Below are 18,330 nucleotides of genomic sequence, written 5' to 3' on the forward strand. Positions count from 1 at the left end.
ACGGTTGTGAATTTTTTTTGCAAAAGGTACAGCTAGTATTGTCTGATTGTCATAGCTCTTGTTTTAAAAGGTACCAATATCACAACATTAAAAAAAAGGAAAGCTAAAGTCTTTGCCCCCATGCCCATGCTTCTTTTTGTCTCCATATTGAAAATTCAGTTTAAGTAAGCCAGTCAAATTGGGAAAAACCCCAACTGGGCAAAATGAGCATTGATTCCATAGTGCATAATTAAAATCACAAAAGGAAACACTAATCATTTTTATAAACAAACACCAGATTTATTTTAAGGAAATCAGCATGTCTTATAATGGTAAACCATAAAACCGATTATTATTTTGTTCCTTGGCTTGCTTCAGTTTATAGCACTTTACAATCAGTAACAAAGACACAAAATTCCACTCACTTGACAATTACAAAAAGAGATTGCTCAAAGTGAGGTATTTCCTTTAGGAAATTAGTGAATAGTACTGATATCAGGTACAGTCAGACTGTATAAACTTGAGACAATGTACAAAAAAAAGGTAACATTCTTTGAAAGATTACTTCAGTAAAGACAATGAAATATTTCAGCACTGAAACATGACTACTTGCACTTTTGAATGGAAGTGCTATGCCAACATGACATCATAACTTGGGAGGTTGCACTGATGCAACAGTTGGTACACTATCCACATCCAACGTATTTATTTGCCTATATAGCAAGTTCAGGGACTTGGCTGCAGATCCATCTTCCACGTGATGTATGCTCCTGTCTGGACTATGGTTAATGTCATTTCCTTTATAATGAAAAAAAAATCTATGTACATGTACACAAGAGAAACCCCTGGAAAAAGGTACAACTGCATCAGAAATATTGATTCTTAGCTTCATCAGTACAATACATCATGTGTAACTGAATGCAAAGATACAGCATTAGAAAACTGTCCCAAGAATCAGATTAACTTTTTCTCTTTACAGAAGGACTTAATTTAGTAGCACTGATGGCCATGGAATGTATAGCATTGATTTAACTGCTGCTAAAGTCTAACCCACTAATTCCCTCACTGAATAGCACAAGTAGGAAATCAGTATTGTCATATCAGCAAAGGTTATTGGTCCAATTAGAGGTTTATAGCATGATCCTATCTATATGTCTACTCAGAGGTAAATGTCACTGAGTTCAGTGGGACTTACTCCTAGGTAAGTGGGTATTGGACTGCAGCATTATTCTGTCTTTAGGCAGTGACCCACATTGGGTATAGCAGTAGCAAAGCAGTCTCCAAAGTGTGACTGTTTACATCAGAGATTAGTAACTTATCTTCAAACTTAATTGGTTTTTAAAAAGTCTAGAAATGTAGCAATGCTAGACAATATATAAACAAGCCACCAGTTTGATCTAGTACTCATGATAATTTTAAAAGGCATAAAACCATTTTAAATTGATGGTTAAATGTTTTGAGGTCCCTTTAAAAATAAATTTCTGTCCATAATGCTTATGAAGATACCTGGAATTACAAAAAGATATAGAAAATGGTCCCACTGCAACAATCTTGGAGATAGTTTCAATAAACTGCTGTAACTTACAAGTTATAAAGTACTTCATACAAAGCTAGTAGATGTGTAGATCCACAGATGTAGTTTCCTAGCCTTGGTCCTTATGTTATAAACTTTAGAAGTTGTTTAAGAGGAGCTACTTATATACTGAAGTTCTAATGTATAACAATTATTACTTTAAGAGGCTTTTACTCCCCTAAAGGTAATCATAGAAAAAGTGTAGCCTTAATGTAAACAGAACACAAAAACATTTTACTAACTACGGCAATCTGACATTTTAAACGTATCCTATTACTTGTGAAATCCCATCTATATAAGAATATTCTGTTTTCATGTTTTTGTATTAGGAAAGTTTAAACATAATGCTGGCTTATTATACTCCGAGAAGTGTCCACTTTGATTTTCACAGTATGAGGCAAGATATATGGAATAATACAGACATTAAAAGCATTCAAAATTTTTTGTTACTTTATCATCTAAAATAGTTATTTTTCATACTTAATAGTTGTTAAAATATGTTTCAGTTCCCTTTTACACAGTTACAGATTTTGAAATAAATTGCAAATCCATATATTTTCTGATTTGGGAAAGTTGTAAGCAGGAACATTGTTAGCTTCAATTTTGGTCTCATTCCTACTTTAGATGATTTTAGAAATATAAAATGATGGTTGGGATCCAAAGAGCTATTTCAAACACATTCCAGGAGCTCAATATATCCTGTAGATTTTTTTTCTTCCGTATGTACAAGGAAGAAACTTCATACCACAAACTATCCTTAAGTTTTGAAAGAAAAATTGCTCAATAGCATGGGACGGGGAGAGATGGCTGTTTAAAAAAACACAAGTCCAAAGCCCCACTGGATGTGTGTGGAACTATTTAGAGATTATATGGATCCTGACCAGTTTCTAAAGATGACTTAGGGTGCAATCCTATGGCTGCTAGACAGTATCTAGATGGTCATAGGTTTTTTCAGTTTCTGGGAAGTGAGCTCGGAGCCAGCACTCCGAGGTTGGTTCCTAGAAATCCAGTTCCCCACTCCCACCGCCTTGTAAGAGGCGCTGTTTGTCCCTGGCTCTGGCTAGCGCGGAATGGCCCAAAAGGGAGCATTCCTGGGGTGGGGAAAGGATTGCAGAAGCACCATTACAAAGCTTCCTATGTCCCGTCTGGGCTCCCCCCACCCCGCTCCAAGGCGCCCCAGCTAGACAGCCAAAATCGTCTTGTCTAGCTGCAAATGCAGAGCAGCCGGAGCACAGAGGAATAAATCCCCTCCGTGTTCCACCCGCCTTGCATTGGATAGTAGGCCGCCTCTGAGTTCGGAGGCAGCCAACTACCCCCATAGGATTACACCCTTAAATTTCTTAACTTTTTTTGTAGTTAGAGGTGAAGAATATATTAGCCCTGTATTTTATTTCAGCAGAGGTATTTTTCTCCTTATTTCCTGCAACACTAAAATTGAAAATACAGAAGCTTACAGAAAAGGAGGTAGTGGCACAGCATGGAATAAAAACTAAGCATGGGAAAGTGGTCTCAAGATAATGGTTCCAACATCTGCCTTACAGACTATAATAGCAGAGCCCAGGATTCACTCTTTCCTGGGCTTCTTGCTACAATGTGATATTACAGCCAAAATTTTGGGAGAATCCAGGAGGCCATAGTGTCCCATTACTATCAAAAGTACTTTTGATTCACTTTTGAGCTCTGAACCAGATGACCAGCGGCCATGTCACACCCCCTTAAAATTTTACTGTGTAAGCCGCAACAGTGTCGAGAAGCTCTGACTATGCTGTAAGCCTAGTGTTAAAATGCCTCCCACTTCCTTGGATTTCTGAGGAACAGTGGGGTGAGAAGTCGTAAGGTAGGGCTTAGTTGGCAGAATACTTGATATCTACACAATAATCTTTCCTCAGAAATATTGTAGCTTGCAAAGTATTTTTCAAGAGGATACACTGGGAAGGTTTTATGATGATGTTTATGATTTCATGTGACAAAGAGGAACAAAAAATGACAGGCTTTAGGTAAACCTTACTGTGTGATAAATCAAGCCAGAATGCAAACCCTTACAAGAAGAGAAAGGTACTAGACTGAATGTATTTGAAACTCTGAAAATGAATCTCTCTTTCCAGATGGTACATAACTGACAAGAGTCCACCCACAGGTAAACAGGCAGTGCTGAACTGTGACCAATCCTTTGGGAGTTTGAATTAATACTGCATGTCATGGGTAGACTACTGCTCACACAGCAAGATCAAGTAGTAATGGTTATTCAGGAAGCAGAAGAAATAAGACCCCTAAGGCCAGTAGGTTTCTGAAGATAAGGTCAGTAACTTTTGGATGATGATGACCAATGCCAAGAAGAAATGTAAATGAAATAATAAATGACAGATTTGTAATGAGTAGACATGGTACTCTAAGTATAGAAAGATGTGCCTTCCTTTGAGTTTTTAAATAAGGGAACTATTTCAACCCTGAACCAAGATCATCAGGTTCGAAGGACAAGCCAATGGAGATTTAAAATAATTATCCTTGCTTCCTTGTTATTAAAAGGGAAAAGCTGATGGCCCCATTTCCTGCAGATTTTGCTTATATTCCATTCACTGCAATTTGTATGGCAAGGACGAGAAATCACAATCAGAGAAAAAAATGAGGCAATGCCAATGACTGACACAAGCCATTGGCCCTAAAAGCAAAGAGCCCGAGTCCAATCCATGTTCTGAAATTTATCCTAGACTGATTTTGGACTTTTCAAATAGTCAAAGGACATTTAGTCCATCCTGTCCTGAGATATTAATGTTTGCTGTCATGAACTGCCACCTTGACACTTTATTTGGACACTTACAGTCTTAAACAGCATGCATCAAAAGAAGGAGCAAGATGGTAAGAGCAGTGAAAGAGATTTAATCATTCTATTTTGCGAGATAATCTTCCTTACATTTGTTTACCTCAGCTGGTTTGCTAATGTTCTTAGCAAGAGGCATGAACAGGGAAGAAACATGTAGCAGGATTTAAAACCAATTCTAACGGATACTTTCTGAAGTAAAGAAATGCAATTTTATAAAATAATAGTAAGGCAACCTCTATAAAAAAAACTTCTAAGGAATTTTGAACTAATTATAAGTGACCTTTTAGTAATTTTCCTCTCCTTCAGAAGACGTGTGTATCTCAAAAAACTTCCACTAAATGATACACCCATAGATAGGCCCCTTTTTCTGCAAGAGCTCTCCCTTGAAGGAATGGCAGGTCTTAGTTATTCTCTGTCCTGCTAAACAAGCTTTTCAGAATGTCAACATTAATGTCCCAGACTTTGAATGTTATACATAATGAATCTAAAAAACAGACATAACTAAGGTAAAGTATCAAGCTGAGAGAGGAAGGAAGATTTGGGGGGGGGGCTAATTGTGTGTTAGAGGTTTGCTTTTTTTTCTTGAGAATGAAAAAAGTCTTGAGAGACAGCTGGACTGTTACTACTACAGGCTTCTGTAAGCTGTAGAAGGAGGAAGAGGTCTTCCTGGAAGGGCTAGGTAGTAAACCGGGGGGCCACAAAATTTCTTATAGCCCTAGCCAGCAATTAGTTATACCAGAGGCCATTTTAACAAAGGTTATTGGAGACCAAATCCCATGCCTCACCTCAGGTGGCTCCAGATCCAGGTGTATTGGCCCCAAGACCGTAGCCAAGTCACCTGTAGTGTTAGAGGGGCCTAGAGATCCAGAATGCTTGTTTAAGTTCATTATTGGTGCAATTCCCTTGCTAGTGAGCCTTTGAGCATGTGAGATGAGTCAAAGGCTGATAGCCGCCTCTGCACATTCCATACTAATGAGTGAGAGTGTCTTATCAAGATGTGCCTGGGAAGTGAAGCTATGTTTATGCCAAGCACTGCTAGTCTATACTGGGAATGAACGCTAGTTGGTGCTTGCTGTTGTTATGCTGCCTCACTGCTAACATGTATGGTATAAAACCTATTTTACCCCATGGCTAGGGCTTCAGAGAAGCTGTCTGATCCAACCATTGGGTACGCCTGTGTGCTGTCAGTTACTCAATAAAGTATCTCCTTGTAAGTAAACATGGATCTGATTTATCACTATCTAGGCACCTCTAAATTAAGAGTTCAAAGCCTACTGCAAGGGCAATACACCAGGCTTCCTTTTCCTCTGGAGTTGGCAATTAGGGAGCCAGTGGCAGCACTGAAGTGGGCCTAAATTGGTCCCAAAGTTAGCCAGTTGCTAATACGGGCCCTATCTGTGACAAGCTACTAAAGTGGGCCTCTATGTACCAGTGCCATTTCACAGTGAACAAGGACATTCCTGGCCATATTAGTTCCACAGATGAGACAGGACTCTTGGCCATTCATAACTATTACCTATTTGAAGGTAAAGGTGAAAAGTTTGGTTTCGAAGCAATCAGCCCAAAAGGATTTGGTTCTCTAATGGCTACCTATGCTCTGTTCTTAAACCCAGTCAATCTGGGACTCTGCTGAATGTATAATTCATAGTACAAAGTAACCATGACAGGACAATGTTTATGCTGAAGGTCATTTGCAACTTAAGGAATTAAGGAATTCCTTAAGTTGATTAAGGAAAAGAACGGTGATGATTTATTGTAGCAAAGTGATCTGCTAGGACTGGCCTTGAGAACTTCTTGTCAGGGGGTAGAGCCCCTCTTCATTAAAAGAAATCCAGGAGGGGAAAAGAAAATGCAGCTCCGACTGGCAGCTGACCCTCAGGCAGTTAGATCTCTGGAGCAGAGACATTCACAGAGGATCTAACTGATGTGGCATAGGGCCGGACCCTGACACATTGTTCTTTTGCCCTTCCAATGACCTTTGGGGAAGCAGAGAAACAAGAGCAAGACTGCTGTGTGTAATTAATCTTTGTTTTCCTATGATAACCCGTGTCCCTTGAGTCTATAAATAAAATCCATAGAATGTTTGGATAAACCTCATACACCTCTTTACTTGAGGATTCCTCTCTCTCAAAGCTTACCCAGACAACACTGTCCTCTCAGCCTTCTTACTCATTAAGGATGTTTAGAAATTAAGGATACTTCCAGTCCAGCCAGGCTAACATGGGGAATGAACCAGGGAAAGGTGATAGTGGAACAACACAGTGGAAAGTGGCTGTATTTCCCATTTCATTGTAGTACTGTACAGCCCTCTTATATAATAGGGAGTGGTGCCCATCACAATTGTGTTGGAGAAGAATGGCACTAGCAGCTATTTCGAAGTTTTAAACTATAAGTGGGACCTGCAACAAAATGTTGCAGTGTGAAGTGCTCCTTTCCAAGATGCCAGCCAGCCAGCCAGCCATACCCAGTTCCAGAACTCTCTGTTCCTCTCCCTCTGGTTTCATGTCCCCCCCACCCCACACTCCTTCTTGTGCATGGATGGTACCATTTTGGATACATAAGGATCAGCAGCAGGAAAATGAGTTCACTATTAGAATATATGATGGAGAATAATTAATAATCTCCATTATCATGGTTGGCATTTTGAAGTCTCTCCAAAATCAGAAATGTGTTGTTTGATGAGGCAATCTTATCCTTCAGGTTCAAGAACTTATACTTTGCTGTGACCAATGCAGCCCACTGAGGGGGGTGGGGGGGCGGGGCACGGACCAAACTCACAAATAACATGTTAGCTGCAATCACACTAAGATTAATCTATGCAAGTGATTATCCATGCTATCATGAAGCTCACTCTCTATATAAATTTGGCAATTGGGTAAGACAGGAGGATGAGGATCATGCTGGGGTTAATTCTGAGCCTACTGAATACAGCCTTCATTTGCAGTTTCTCTATCCCATCCTACCCGAATAATGTTCAAATATAAGATGTGTTACACAATCTGCATTCTATATAGACTTCACCTGTGAAAATTCCCAAGGCATTCCATGATGAAGATTACAGGGTTTTCAGGGTGTGTGTGTGTGTGTGTGTGTGTGTGTTTTACAACACCTACTTCTCCACATGCCTTGCAAAACCTAAAGATTGCAGAGACTAAGCAATTCTTCAAAATAGGATCAATAGCAAAAAAGTTAAATTGATAGCACAACAGGTCCAATCCTGTTACTTTATGTAAAACCCCCTATGTTTGAAAAGCTGTGGAAAAACCCTACATTAAAATTATTTTAAATGACAGTAAGAGCTATAAAAATGCTGTGACGCTTACTTAACCAAGTAGGACTCTATATTATAGTCATTATCCCACAAACAAGCTGAAATGTATAAAAAGCTGTTCCCACTAACAGTAGAACTGAAGTGATCATAACAACTCTTTTTAACAACAAAAAATGTTCTTGATTCTTTGGTCCCAATTGTGAAATACACTACCCCAACAGCTTCAACAGGACTATTTGCACAGATGTTTAGGTTTGTGTGTATTATCTTTGCACACAACATATAGGACATTAGGGCAGAATCCAAGTTCCCGCACGTGGACTTCCATCATGTGATGATATCACCGTCTCTTCTCCCTTTCCCATGGCAACTCCCCACATCTTCCCAAACTCTGCTCCAGGGGGTCCTCCAAGACTCCAGAGCATATTTTGAGGGTATGCAAGTGGCTGCAGGGGACAGGGGGAATCACCCTGCCTCCCCGTCCTGCTAACAGAAGTCAGCAAGATGAGCTAACTGGGTTCCACCATTAGTCTCTGAATAGAGCAGGCATCTAAATAAACCAGTAGTCCGATCTATCTATCGAATAAAGTTCAGCTTAATTTTTTCCAAAAAAAGAATGTTGCCAGTCCTCAAGGTACTGAGCCTTGAGGTAAGACACACACCAGGGTCTAGCTGCCCACAGGAAAAGGCTGCTTCTGAACTACTACAAGAGGCCTGCCCAAAGGGTGTTTCACATGGTGTAAATGAAATGGAAGATGCAAAGGCAGAGCAGAAAGGGAGTGCTTCCACATTGTGGACTTTAGCGCTACTCAGGGTGCTTCTAGATGGAGGGCTCCTAGTGCTACCAATCAAAAGGCATTCCACAGCTATTCTGTCTTTTCTTCCTTAAATAATTTCTTTTTTTCTGGTAAGAAAAAAGAGGGAAGCAGCAATGAGAAAACATGGGAGGGCTACAAATGGGAGACGATGTCTGGACCTCTCCATGCCATAAAATTCTGTGAATGAGGCAGAGCGTTTGCACAATAAAAGCCTCATCTGGAAACAACCTAATTTGCTCTTTCACTGTAAGCTACATGAGGATTTTCAAGTAACTTTCCACAGTTTGCTGGTTATAGAGATTTTTGGTGTATACCTTCTACCATCTTCTGTCCACACTTGTGGGCATTACACAAGCATGTGGGCAAAGGAGTAGCAATTCATCTAAGCAGACAATTTTAGCAGTATATGAATTTTTAAAGTCAGTTTTAAATTTGTACTTTTTTTAACATTAGCACAATTAAAAAAAAGTTTTAAAAAATGTTCTGCTAAAATGGTGCCCAATGGAAGGTAATGGTGAAGAAGTGCTGAAGCAAAGAGGTGTGGCCGTAGAGCTCAGCTTCCTGAAATGTCACTGCATTTGTCAAAACTACATCTCCTAAAAATAAAGAGTAATACTAACAGCCCAAAGAGGTGATCTACACCTTCAGAGATTGTACTGCTGTTCTGTTCCTTCCAAAAACAAAAGTTGGATTTTGTGAGCTCTCAAAAGCACTCAAAAGTAGAATAACTACTTGATGATGGTGTAATGCAGGGAACAAATAATAATATTTCCAGAGTAAATGGGAAAGCACCCTGAATGGGGTGTGGAAATATTTGACCGTTGGATGTGAAGTCTGGTAAGCACACAAGCCCGGAGGCTTTGTTCAGTTTCGTTCGAGCTAGTGCAGATAATGCTAAAAACTGGCTTAGCATTATGTGTGAACCAGACCAATGTCTTGCAGTGAAAAACAATTACAAAGGCAGAGGGTAGTAGAAAAGCAGAGTTAGATATGGTTGGGAGTTATTTCTACAAGCTTGTACAGTTACAACTTCTGACTTCTGTGGCCACTTATGAGGGACTTTTTTTGGACTGCTGATGTTAACAAAAGTTTGTTTTATGCCTGTTCAATCTACATTATGCAATACTTTGTTTCTGTGCAAAAAAGTCATGTCTATTGAAGCTGCTTTTAAAATGCACCTTGTTTAATGATACTCCTCTAGAAAACCCAATTGGGACAGCAATGGAAAAGACAGGGAAGTATCCAGGGCTGTGTGCATTCTGTGATCATACCCAAAAGTACAGAAGTTAGAATTTAGTGCAGAATTAATCATCCTGAGAATTTAACTTTCATTTTTTTTGAAACTGGATGTTTCTAGACCTTAAGGCTGTGTAGATAAGCTTAGAAGCATGTAGGCAATAAAACCTAAGCAGCTATTTTGCAGGTGGGGAAAAGTAATTTGAATTTCCAATTGTTATGGGCAGCGTTTCTCATGCCTACATAGTTTTTTGCCCTTGTCCATGTTCAACAAAAGCAGAACTATGCAAAATGTGGAAATGTTCTTAATTTGCATGATTTATACAGACTTTGGAATTCAGCTGTTCATGTGTAGAATTTGGGTTACAGGATTTTAATATTTTTAGCACAGAATGCACACAACCCTGGGGACAAGAACTCTCCTTGCCCTTTTTGATACTGCCATAGACTAAAAGACAAGATAAGCAATCTTGCAAGGAAAAATAATAAAAACAATTCCTTAGTTAAAAATATTTTTTGCATATTTTTTCCTTCATCTGTTTACTGAAATGGAAACAAGAGGGCCAAATTGAGCTTGTTTTGCTTAGAAGACCAGTGACAGTAGTCATTAGTCAACAAATCTGTCTTCATGTGAAAAAGGAAAGCAGAACTTGACCCCAAACAATTCCCTAAATCGGGATAACACTAATCACCGAAGTGCACTTGACACCATAGGAGCTACAGTATTCTTTACACATGCACACTTTGTAGGACACTTTGTACATGAAACTAAACAATGGGATATAAATATGCAAGCATCTTCTTTTTAAGCACACAAGAGAAAGTTCATTTACATTCTTAATTTTCCAAGATGCTGATGGGAAAACAAGATCTTCCCAAAATGAAGCCTGAATACGATCATTAATGCAGTACAATCTTCTCATTCTCTCTGTCTCTGTCTCTCTCTCTCACACACACTCTCTCACACACACACACACACACACCTCTCACATATTTCAGGTTATATAGTTGTGTGACTATGAAGAGCCCAAGACTGGACATACTCCTCTCACCAGAGGATGGTAGAACTGTTAATTCAGTTTCTTCTGTAGGCGATTTCTCCTATCTTCAGTAATTTCTGGGCTGAAGTCTGTACAGAAACCATTAGGGGCAGGAGTCTCAATTTGGTCAGGATATAGATACTCCTCAGCAAAGTTTGGATACACTTCAGCAAATTTGTGGAAATCATCTAGAAATGGATAAAAGAAAGATTACATTTTAAGCATATAAAATGACTGAGATTTCTATTACCAGCACAGTCTCTTTTTTTTGGTATGATTTTGTAAGTCTCCTGAACAATAAAGCTATTGTGTAGGATGGGCTGGATCCAGACTTAGTCATGCTTAGAGGAGATCCAAATAAATCAATGGGACTTAAGTTAATAATGACTAACTTAAGTCCCACTGATTTAAATGGGACTATTTTAAGAAAGACTAAGTCAGGATCCAACCAATATAATAATTAATCCCCTACCCCAAGCTGTTTATCTTTAGGGAACATGTTCCAGGTGGACTTGCCAGCTGAGGAGCTGTTCAGCACTGCAGAAGATCTGGGGGAACATTGTGCAGTGCACACTTTGTTCATGTAGCCCTGACTAGGCCTTTTAGATCCCCTGTGTGAACTGAGACTGGAAACTGACAGTAGTTTAAGAAAGCTGAAAGTTGTTTTGAAAAACGTTTTCCTTACTATGGTGTACACTCTCTTTTTTTGTCCCACACACTGCTTCTATCAAATAGGTTTTGGATTTATTCTAATTACAGAAATCTGCACTACCCGTTTACCAGAGGTGGATGACTGCACACAACATGAGCATGAATCTCTTTCCAACTGCTTTCAACTCTTTAAAAAAGCTATCACTTGCAAGGTAGTGATAGTGATAAGCAAGGTAGACAACCTAAAACATATCCAACACAATCCTGTGGCTGCATATTGCAGGAGACACTGATACGCCTGCTCACCTTTCAGTCTCTTCCTTCCCTCCTCTGCATTCCTTGCTTCTTCTCTCAGCAAGCCGCTCCTGTCAGCTTATCAGCAGCATTTTGAAGCTATTCCCTTCTCTTCACCAGCCCTTTCTAACCAGCCAATTCCACTACCCCCTCCCATCTGAGCTTTCTTTCCTGATGTAGTGTTCTGTTGCTAATGAGCATGCTCATTCCTCAGTGGGCTGTTTTTGGTTCTCTCTTTTAGTTTTTTTGATTTTTTAAAAACTTCTACAAACCTTGGTGTTTCTCAAGGCCTGATGATACCTCCCTCTTTTGGGTGAATAGTGCCATTTTGACTACATAAGGATCACCACTCACCCCTGAACAAGTTGAGGGAATAAGAGCATAAGAACATAACAGCCATGCTGGATCAGACCAAGGGTCCATCTAGTCCAGCATTCTGTTCACACAGTGGCCAATCAGCTGTCAACCAGGATATGTTGCACCTTGGTGAGAAGTGAAGGAAAGGGAAGCCAAAGAGCTAATATGTGAGATCAGGCATTTTTTCTCTCTTGAGTTTCTGTACTGGTTTGTTGTTTGTTCTGAACAGATCAGTGATAACGTTAGGCCATATGTTGTAGGATATGGACCTGAGCATAGAATAGAATGCAAGCTTTAGTTACAAGTGATCATAACATGGCTGAGTGCAGTATAGTGATTACAGTGTTGGACTAGGAGGACTGGGTCGACCCAGGTTCAAATCCCCACTTGGACATAAAACTCACTGGATGGCCTTGGGCCAGTCACTATCTCTCAGCCTAACCTCCCTCACAGTGTTGTTGTGAAGATAAAATGCAGAGGTTGGGGGAGGGCATGAGGGCAAAAGCACCCCACTGCCCATATTCCCCAGCAGCTGGTGTACATAAGCTTACTGCCTCTGGTACTGGAGGTACCACACAGCTATCAGGACTAGTAGCAATTGATAGCTTTCTCCTCCAGGTATTTCTCTAACCCCCTTTTAAAACCATCCACATTGGTGGCCATCACTACATCCTGAGGATACTCCTCATCTCCATATGACATGCCTGATCCCCATACAAAAGCACTTCGTCTATGGATTTTCAAAACCATTTCATAGACTTACCATATGTAATTTTTCCTCTTTCATCATCATCTATAGCTCTGAAAAGGTTTGACACATTAAGGTCTGACACACCCATGGCAGTCTTTAGAATGTAAGTTAAATCTTCTTCTGTTAGAGCTCCTGATTCTGACTGATACATCTGTGAACAAAATGTAGGCGTATGATTTGTTGTTCCAGAAAAGCAACATATTTAAACTAGTTTTACTACTAAATATAGGACCTAAAACTAAAGATTTGTGTAGTTATCTTAAATTGATATGTGACTCAGCTCTTCAACAGCATGTCACAGCCCTTCCTGTCCTGAAGCCCAGTACTAGGTTTTCCCCATAATAAAAATAATAAATAAACCTTCCACTTCCCTGATAGCAGCTGTGCTGATGCTTACACCACCATTCTTTTCCCTGTAGAATTTAAAGTGTTTTATTGGGAACCTACCGGAAGATGAATTGTACCTCAAGGAGTTAGGTGTGACCTGTCACAGCTTCCCTTCATGCCTTTACTCCTGAGGAAAAGCACGGATACAGCAAGCATGGGAATATCCCTTTAAGCAGAGACTGCTAAGACTGGATGGTGATGCTGCATTTCCCACAAGGGTAGGCAATCAGCACAGGTGGCATGGATTAAGCCTACAGGACAGACTGCTGCAAGGCCCTGCTGATGGACTACAAAAGACGGCTGGAGAAACAGCAAGGGAGGTTGCCAGGGGATGCCTGGCCTAAGAGTCCAACACCAAAAGCTGCTGACCTCACTGCTGCCTCTCTCGTTCTTGCCTCTGGGATTCCAGTCGGAGAGGTGGTGTGACTACAACCTGGAAAGAGACCCAGTCCACCAAGGGGAAGAAGGTATCATGCTTTTGCCTGGGGGAAACACCATAATTTGGGACCAGTTGAATGAATTACTGGTGTTCATATACACAATGGATAAAACCCAGTGGGTCTATTTTGTAATATTTATGTTGGCTAATAAAGCCTTAGGATAGTTGCCTGCCTTGATCTGCCTTATGCTGGGTAAAATCAAGAACCAAATCACTTTGGCAATACAAGTGTCTGCAAGTTCTTTATATCTTTTGAGTGTTAACTGTTTGTTTATTGATATAACTTATCAGTTGTCTTTCCACTGCAAGCAGTGCTCAAGGCAATGAAGAACAAGAAAAAGAACTACACTGCATAAAAATATAAAGGCTAATCACAACACTAAATACCAGTTAAAATATCAGTCTCTCAACATCTGCTACAGGAGATGGACTAATCATGTATCGCTAGCCTGATGGAACAAGAGCAGCTTTCATTTATTACCTAAATTCCATGGAGACTGCAATCCCGTGAGCCACCATGGGAAATGTTCCTCAGGTTTGGCAGCACAATGGAGAAAACTGACCTAGGTGCTGAGGGCAGAGAGGGCTTGCAAGTACTGATCAGTTAATATGCCCTTGGGCCTTTTGATTTACTGCCTCTTTTTATCCTTTGAGGATTGGGCTGTTTTACTAGTTAAGCTTTGATAGGTGATATATTTTATACTATTCTTAGGGTCCTTGGGGGTTTTGATGGTCATAAAGGCAGGTTATAAATATTTTAAAATAAATAAAATAAACCCGACCACATGGAGAGTGCATCTAACCCAGAGCAAACCCTCCCCAGATGTGCTTAGGATAAGGGGAGGTCCATGCAGGAGAAGGTAGTTCTGCAGATATTCTGGTCCCAGCTCATTTAGAGCTTTAAAAAGGTACACACAGCTTAGGTTTCACTTAGATCACTTCACTTTTCAGTGTTTAATGACTTGCTGCTGAATGTGTGAACCAACTTTACTGAAAAGTGTTATGCTTGAGTTACTATGAGGTGGTTTTCTTTCATTTTGTTAGCTGCTTTTTAGCTGCTTCTCACACAAAAAAATCAACACAATAAAATATAACTGGTATGAAAAGTTGTCTCTGTAGCATTGTATCTGTGATGGCTCATTCACAAATACAAGTTGCCACTTGTTCCTGCACTCATCAAGCAATGGGTATCAACATGTGAACTAGTTCTTACTTACCTATTTGCTTGCACAGCAGCAATTTGCATAGCACTATGTTCCTGCTGATTTAAAAGAACAGAGTACAACAAATTGTTGCTGTTTGTTGAAGGCAATAATGCCCATTCATGAATATGAATGTTAAGTACAGCAGCTGTAAAGTCAGTAATGACTTCAAATTAATTGCCAGGGATAGGATGATGTTGTGGTGTCTGGTTCAATATCAATTTTACCTATTTTGCAAAAATACCTTTGTTTTTAAATAGCCTTTAATACAGCTTAAATAAAAACTGCTACTTGCCTTAAAAGCCAGCTGTATTGTTTGCAAAGTTTTGGAAGGCCTACAGACTACTGACAAAGCGGTCACATATTCCCTTAAGTCAATCAGACCATCTTCCTTCTGTTAAGAGAAAGAACCAAAACAATATTACCAGTTTCATAGGAAGTACACACTGAGAAAAGTGACACTCTAAAATTCATGTGTAAAAAGCTTGTAAAAAAGTTTGCACGAAAATTTGCAAACACAGATTTCCAAAGACTATGGTTAAAACTACATATGTATTGATTTTTAATGTGGCAACTAAATCCTTTTCACTTTTTGAAAGTCTCACATAGGTGCCAGTTGTTTTAAAGAATGGGGATTTAGGAACTGTGCCAAAATATTAAATTGCTATTTTAGTACCATCTTTGTGATGTCACACTCATGCATTGACCTGGTTTGGATGACACGATAGCGTTAATTAACTATCAGGGTGCTGTAGTGCCTGCCATCTGTTTTAGGATTATGCAAGGGTTGTTTAACCCTCAAATAACCCCTGCTGCCTGGGTTCAGACAACACGACAAGCCATGGCAACCCCTGACCAGGGCTGACATATTCATAATGCTGGCCCATATGCACCGCAGCTCCTTGTGGGTAAATTAACACATTATGGGCTGTTGTGTCGTGTGAACTAGCCCACTGTGCTTGCTATATATTTGGACACAAACAGAAAGATGCAGTTTGACTTGTAAAACATATATGAAAATATCATAGGCTAAGCAACAACCTGTCAGGGCCCAGCGTCAGCACGGCAGTGGGCCTTGTAGGTTATAGCTACGATTTGATTAGAAGTAGCCTGGAAGGGCTTGGGCCTATTCAGCCTCTGGAATGTCAGAATCTCTGTGAGCTTATCTCTGTCAGTGTTCTCAGGGCTGAGCCCGGGGGAGTCACCCGACTTCCTGTCCACCTGCTGGCCTGGCCTTGGCAGGCAGGCAGGGAAGCTGGAAGCTGCCTGCAAGAACCTGGCAGAGGTGGAGTGTGGTTTACAAAAAGGTCGCCCGGGCTGCAGCGTCAATGATGGAGGGCTGAGCAGTGATGCCTTGTTTAGACAGGGGCCTTGTTGAATATGCCCAAGCGTTTCCAGGCTACTTCTAATCAAATCTTAGCTATAAACTACAAGGCCCACAGCAGTGCTGAAGCTGTGCTGTGACACATCCAACGCCACGCAAACCAACTAGAAGTTTTCCATTTTCCCCTCTGCCCAGCAGCTCCTTGTGCACCCCAACCCCTGCTCCAGTAGGTCCCCCTACCCCCAGAGCAAATTTCAGGGGAATGTATGGGGACTGCAGAGGGGAAATGAATCTGTTCTGCTGACCAATGCTATTCTACTGGCAGATGGGCACAACTGGATTTCACCTGCTGTAACCATTTTCCACAGCAGAAAAACTGTATTCCTCTGTGGTAAAATGGTGACCAGCAACCAATAAAATGCATCATTTAAGACCACACAACAGGCAAAAGGCATCTGAACAAGATCTTCTGAATTTAGTAATCATATTTCTAGGAACTATTGTTCATAATATAAGCAGGTGATATCTGCATTAAAGCTATATTAGCGACACAACTTCAAATAGCATTCTTAGGATGACTTGAGAGAATGATCTAGGGCTTAATTCAAATAATGAAAGCAGTTTATTTAGCAAGGTCAAAATTGTTGCATTTTCTACCTCATCAAAAAGTGCAAACATGTTTTCTAACGTGTCAGAAACTGGGACTTCCAAGTATTCAGCAAACTCCTTGAGACTGACTCTTTTGCCATTCATTCTCTTGGCACTTCCTGAATATACATCAATTTCTTTTTCAAGCTTCTCTGGCTTTAATCTAGAAATGGAGAGGAAAATGACAAACATATGTATTACTTTTTGCAAGTAATCCTTTTGGAAAAACTCCATACTATTCTTTGCATTAGCTAAAAACTGGGTATCATGAGTAACTTACGATTTCAAACTGGGTAGTTTGTAATTTACTTTGTTTCCCTCTCACAGATTAACAAGAGAACAAGGCTAGAACTTCCACCCTGCTATACTGATTTTCCACATCTTTTCATCCTGTGGTGGGTCATTCAAACATGCATCCACATACTTGCAGTCTGAAATGGTAGATTCCCCAAAATCCTGTACCAAGTGGTTCACCTGAATGTATAGGTGGCTATCAGAAAAATGTGGAACACTCTGATAGACCTTCCATTTCTGAAAATTGAATTCAATACAATAACCAATGGCAAAAATGATCCCAGTTCCAAAAAACAGCTGCAGTAAAAAGATACCCCTCTTTTAAAAATTATTTATGGATTTAAGCAATGTTGAATCTGTAATTTGTGCAAACCATAACCATTCTTCCTCGCATCAAATGTGGGAAAAATAAGGATGACTTTTCCTTCCTGATGGTACCAAAAATTAGAAGATGATAGTTTCACCTTGGCAGGCAAATTTTTGCTTTCCTATAATTATAAGAACCACAGCCAACTGAAACTGGGAATGCTCAGCTGAAATAAGTGGCAACATGCCTTCTATAATTTCATCTTAGACAATACTGACAGGCCTTGAAGTTGTGTAGTTTTTGGTTCTGGTCCATTACTGTAATATTCTCAAATTTGATTAGAAAAAGAAAATACTAAAAAGTGCCATTTCTTCACAACAATAAGTGGTAACTTCTGCCCTCACTGCCAACATACTCAATTCTTTTACCTTTGATTTTATGAAGTTACAAAGCTTTTCAAGAATTCAATTGTAAATTTTTACACCTTGATAAATCTACTCACCCAAGACTTCTTACAAGTTTTGCAAATTCTAAGAGACAGGTGTTTGAAGGGAGGCGGAGTTGTCCTTCAGCCAAAGCCAGCTGGCAGTCTTCAAAAGTATAGTCTGTTACTGGTACTCCCAAAGCCCTTCAGTAAGGGAAGTAGGTATTTATACAAGCACAATATACTTTATTTATAATATCATGCCTATAACGGAACAACTGCTTTTAATGGACAAATTGCTTTTAATGGACAAAACCTAAACACAAATGTTCACTATTTATTTATTTATTGCATTTATACCCCGCCTTTTTTCCTCTTTCAAGGAACCCAAGGCAGCTTACATTATCATCATCCTCTCCATTTTATCCTCACAACAACAACCCTGTGAGGTGGGTTGGGCTGAGAGTCTGTGACTGGCCCAAAGTCACCCAGTGAGCTTCCATGGTCAAGTGGG

At 40.0% G+C, this 18,330-nt stretch overlaps 1 protein-coding gene across 1 annotated transcript in view; it reads right to left on the bottom strand.

Annotated features, from left to right (window-relative positions):
• Positions 1-262: 262 nt before the first annotated feature.
• The window catches only part of LPCAT1 (lysophosphatidylcholine acyltransferase 1), a 55,827-nt gene continuing 37,759 nt past the window's right edge, over positions 263-18,330 (bottom strand). Inside the window, exons 10-15 of the mRNA XM_084850664.1 lie at positions 17,895-18,020; positions 16,801-16,954; positions 15,115-15,213; positions 12,804-12,942; positions 10,751-10,926; positions 263-777 (exon numbers count right to left, since the gene is read on the bottom strand). Of these exons, the coding sequence (XP_084706790.1) occupies positions 10,769-10,926; positions 12,804-12,942; positions 15,115-15,213; positions 16,801-16,954; positions 17,895-18,020 (676 nt within the window). The 3' untranslated portion in view covers positions 263-777; positions 10,751-10,768. The remainder of the gene's footprint in view (positions 778-10,750; positions 10,927-12,803; positions 12,943-15,114; positions 15,214-16,800; positions 16,955-17,894; positions 18,021-18,330) is intronic.

The sequence above is a fragment of the Heloderma suspectum genome, chromosome 4, assembly GCF_057233095.1.
Source record: "Heloderma suspectum isolate Gila_16-S chromosome 4, 16-S_ref, whole genome shotgun sequence".
Lineage (NCBI taxonomy): Eukaryota > Metazoa > Chordata > Lepidosauria > Squamata > Helodermatidae > Heloderma > Heloderma suspectum.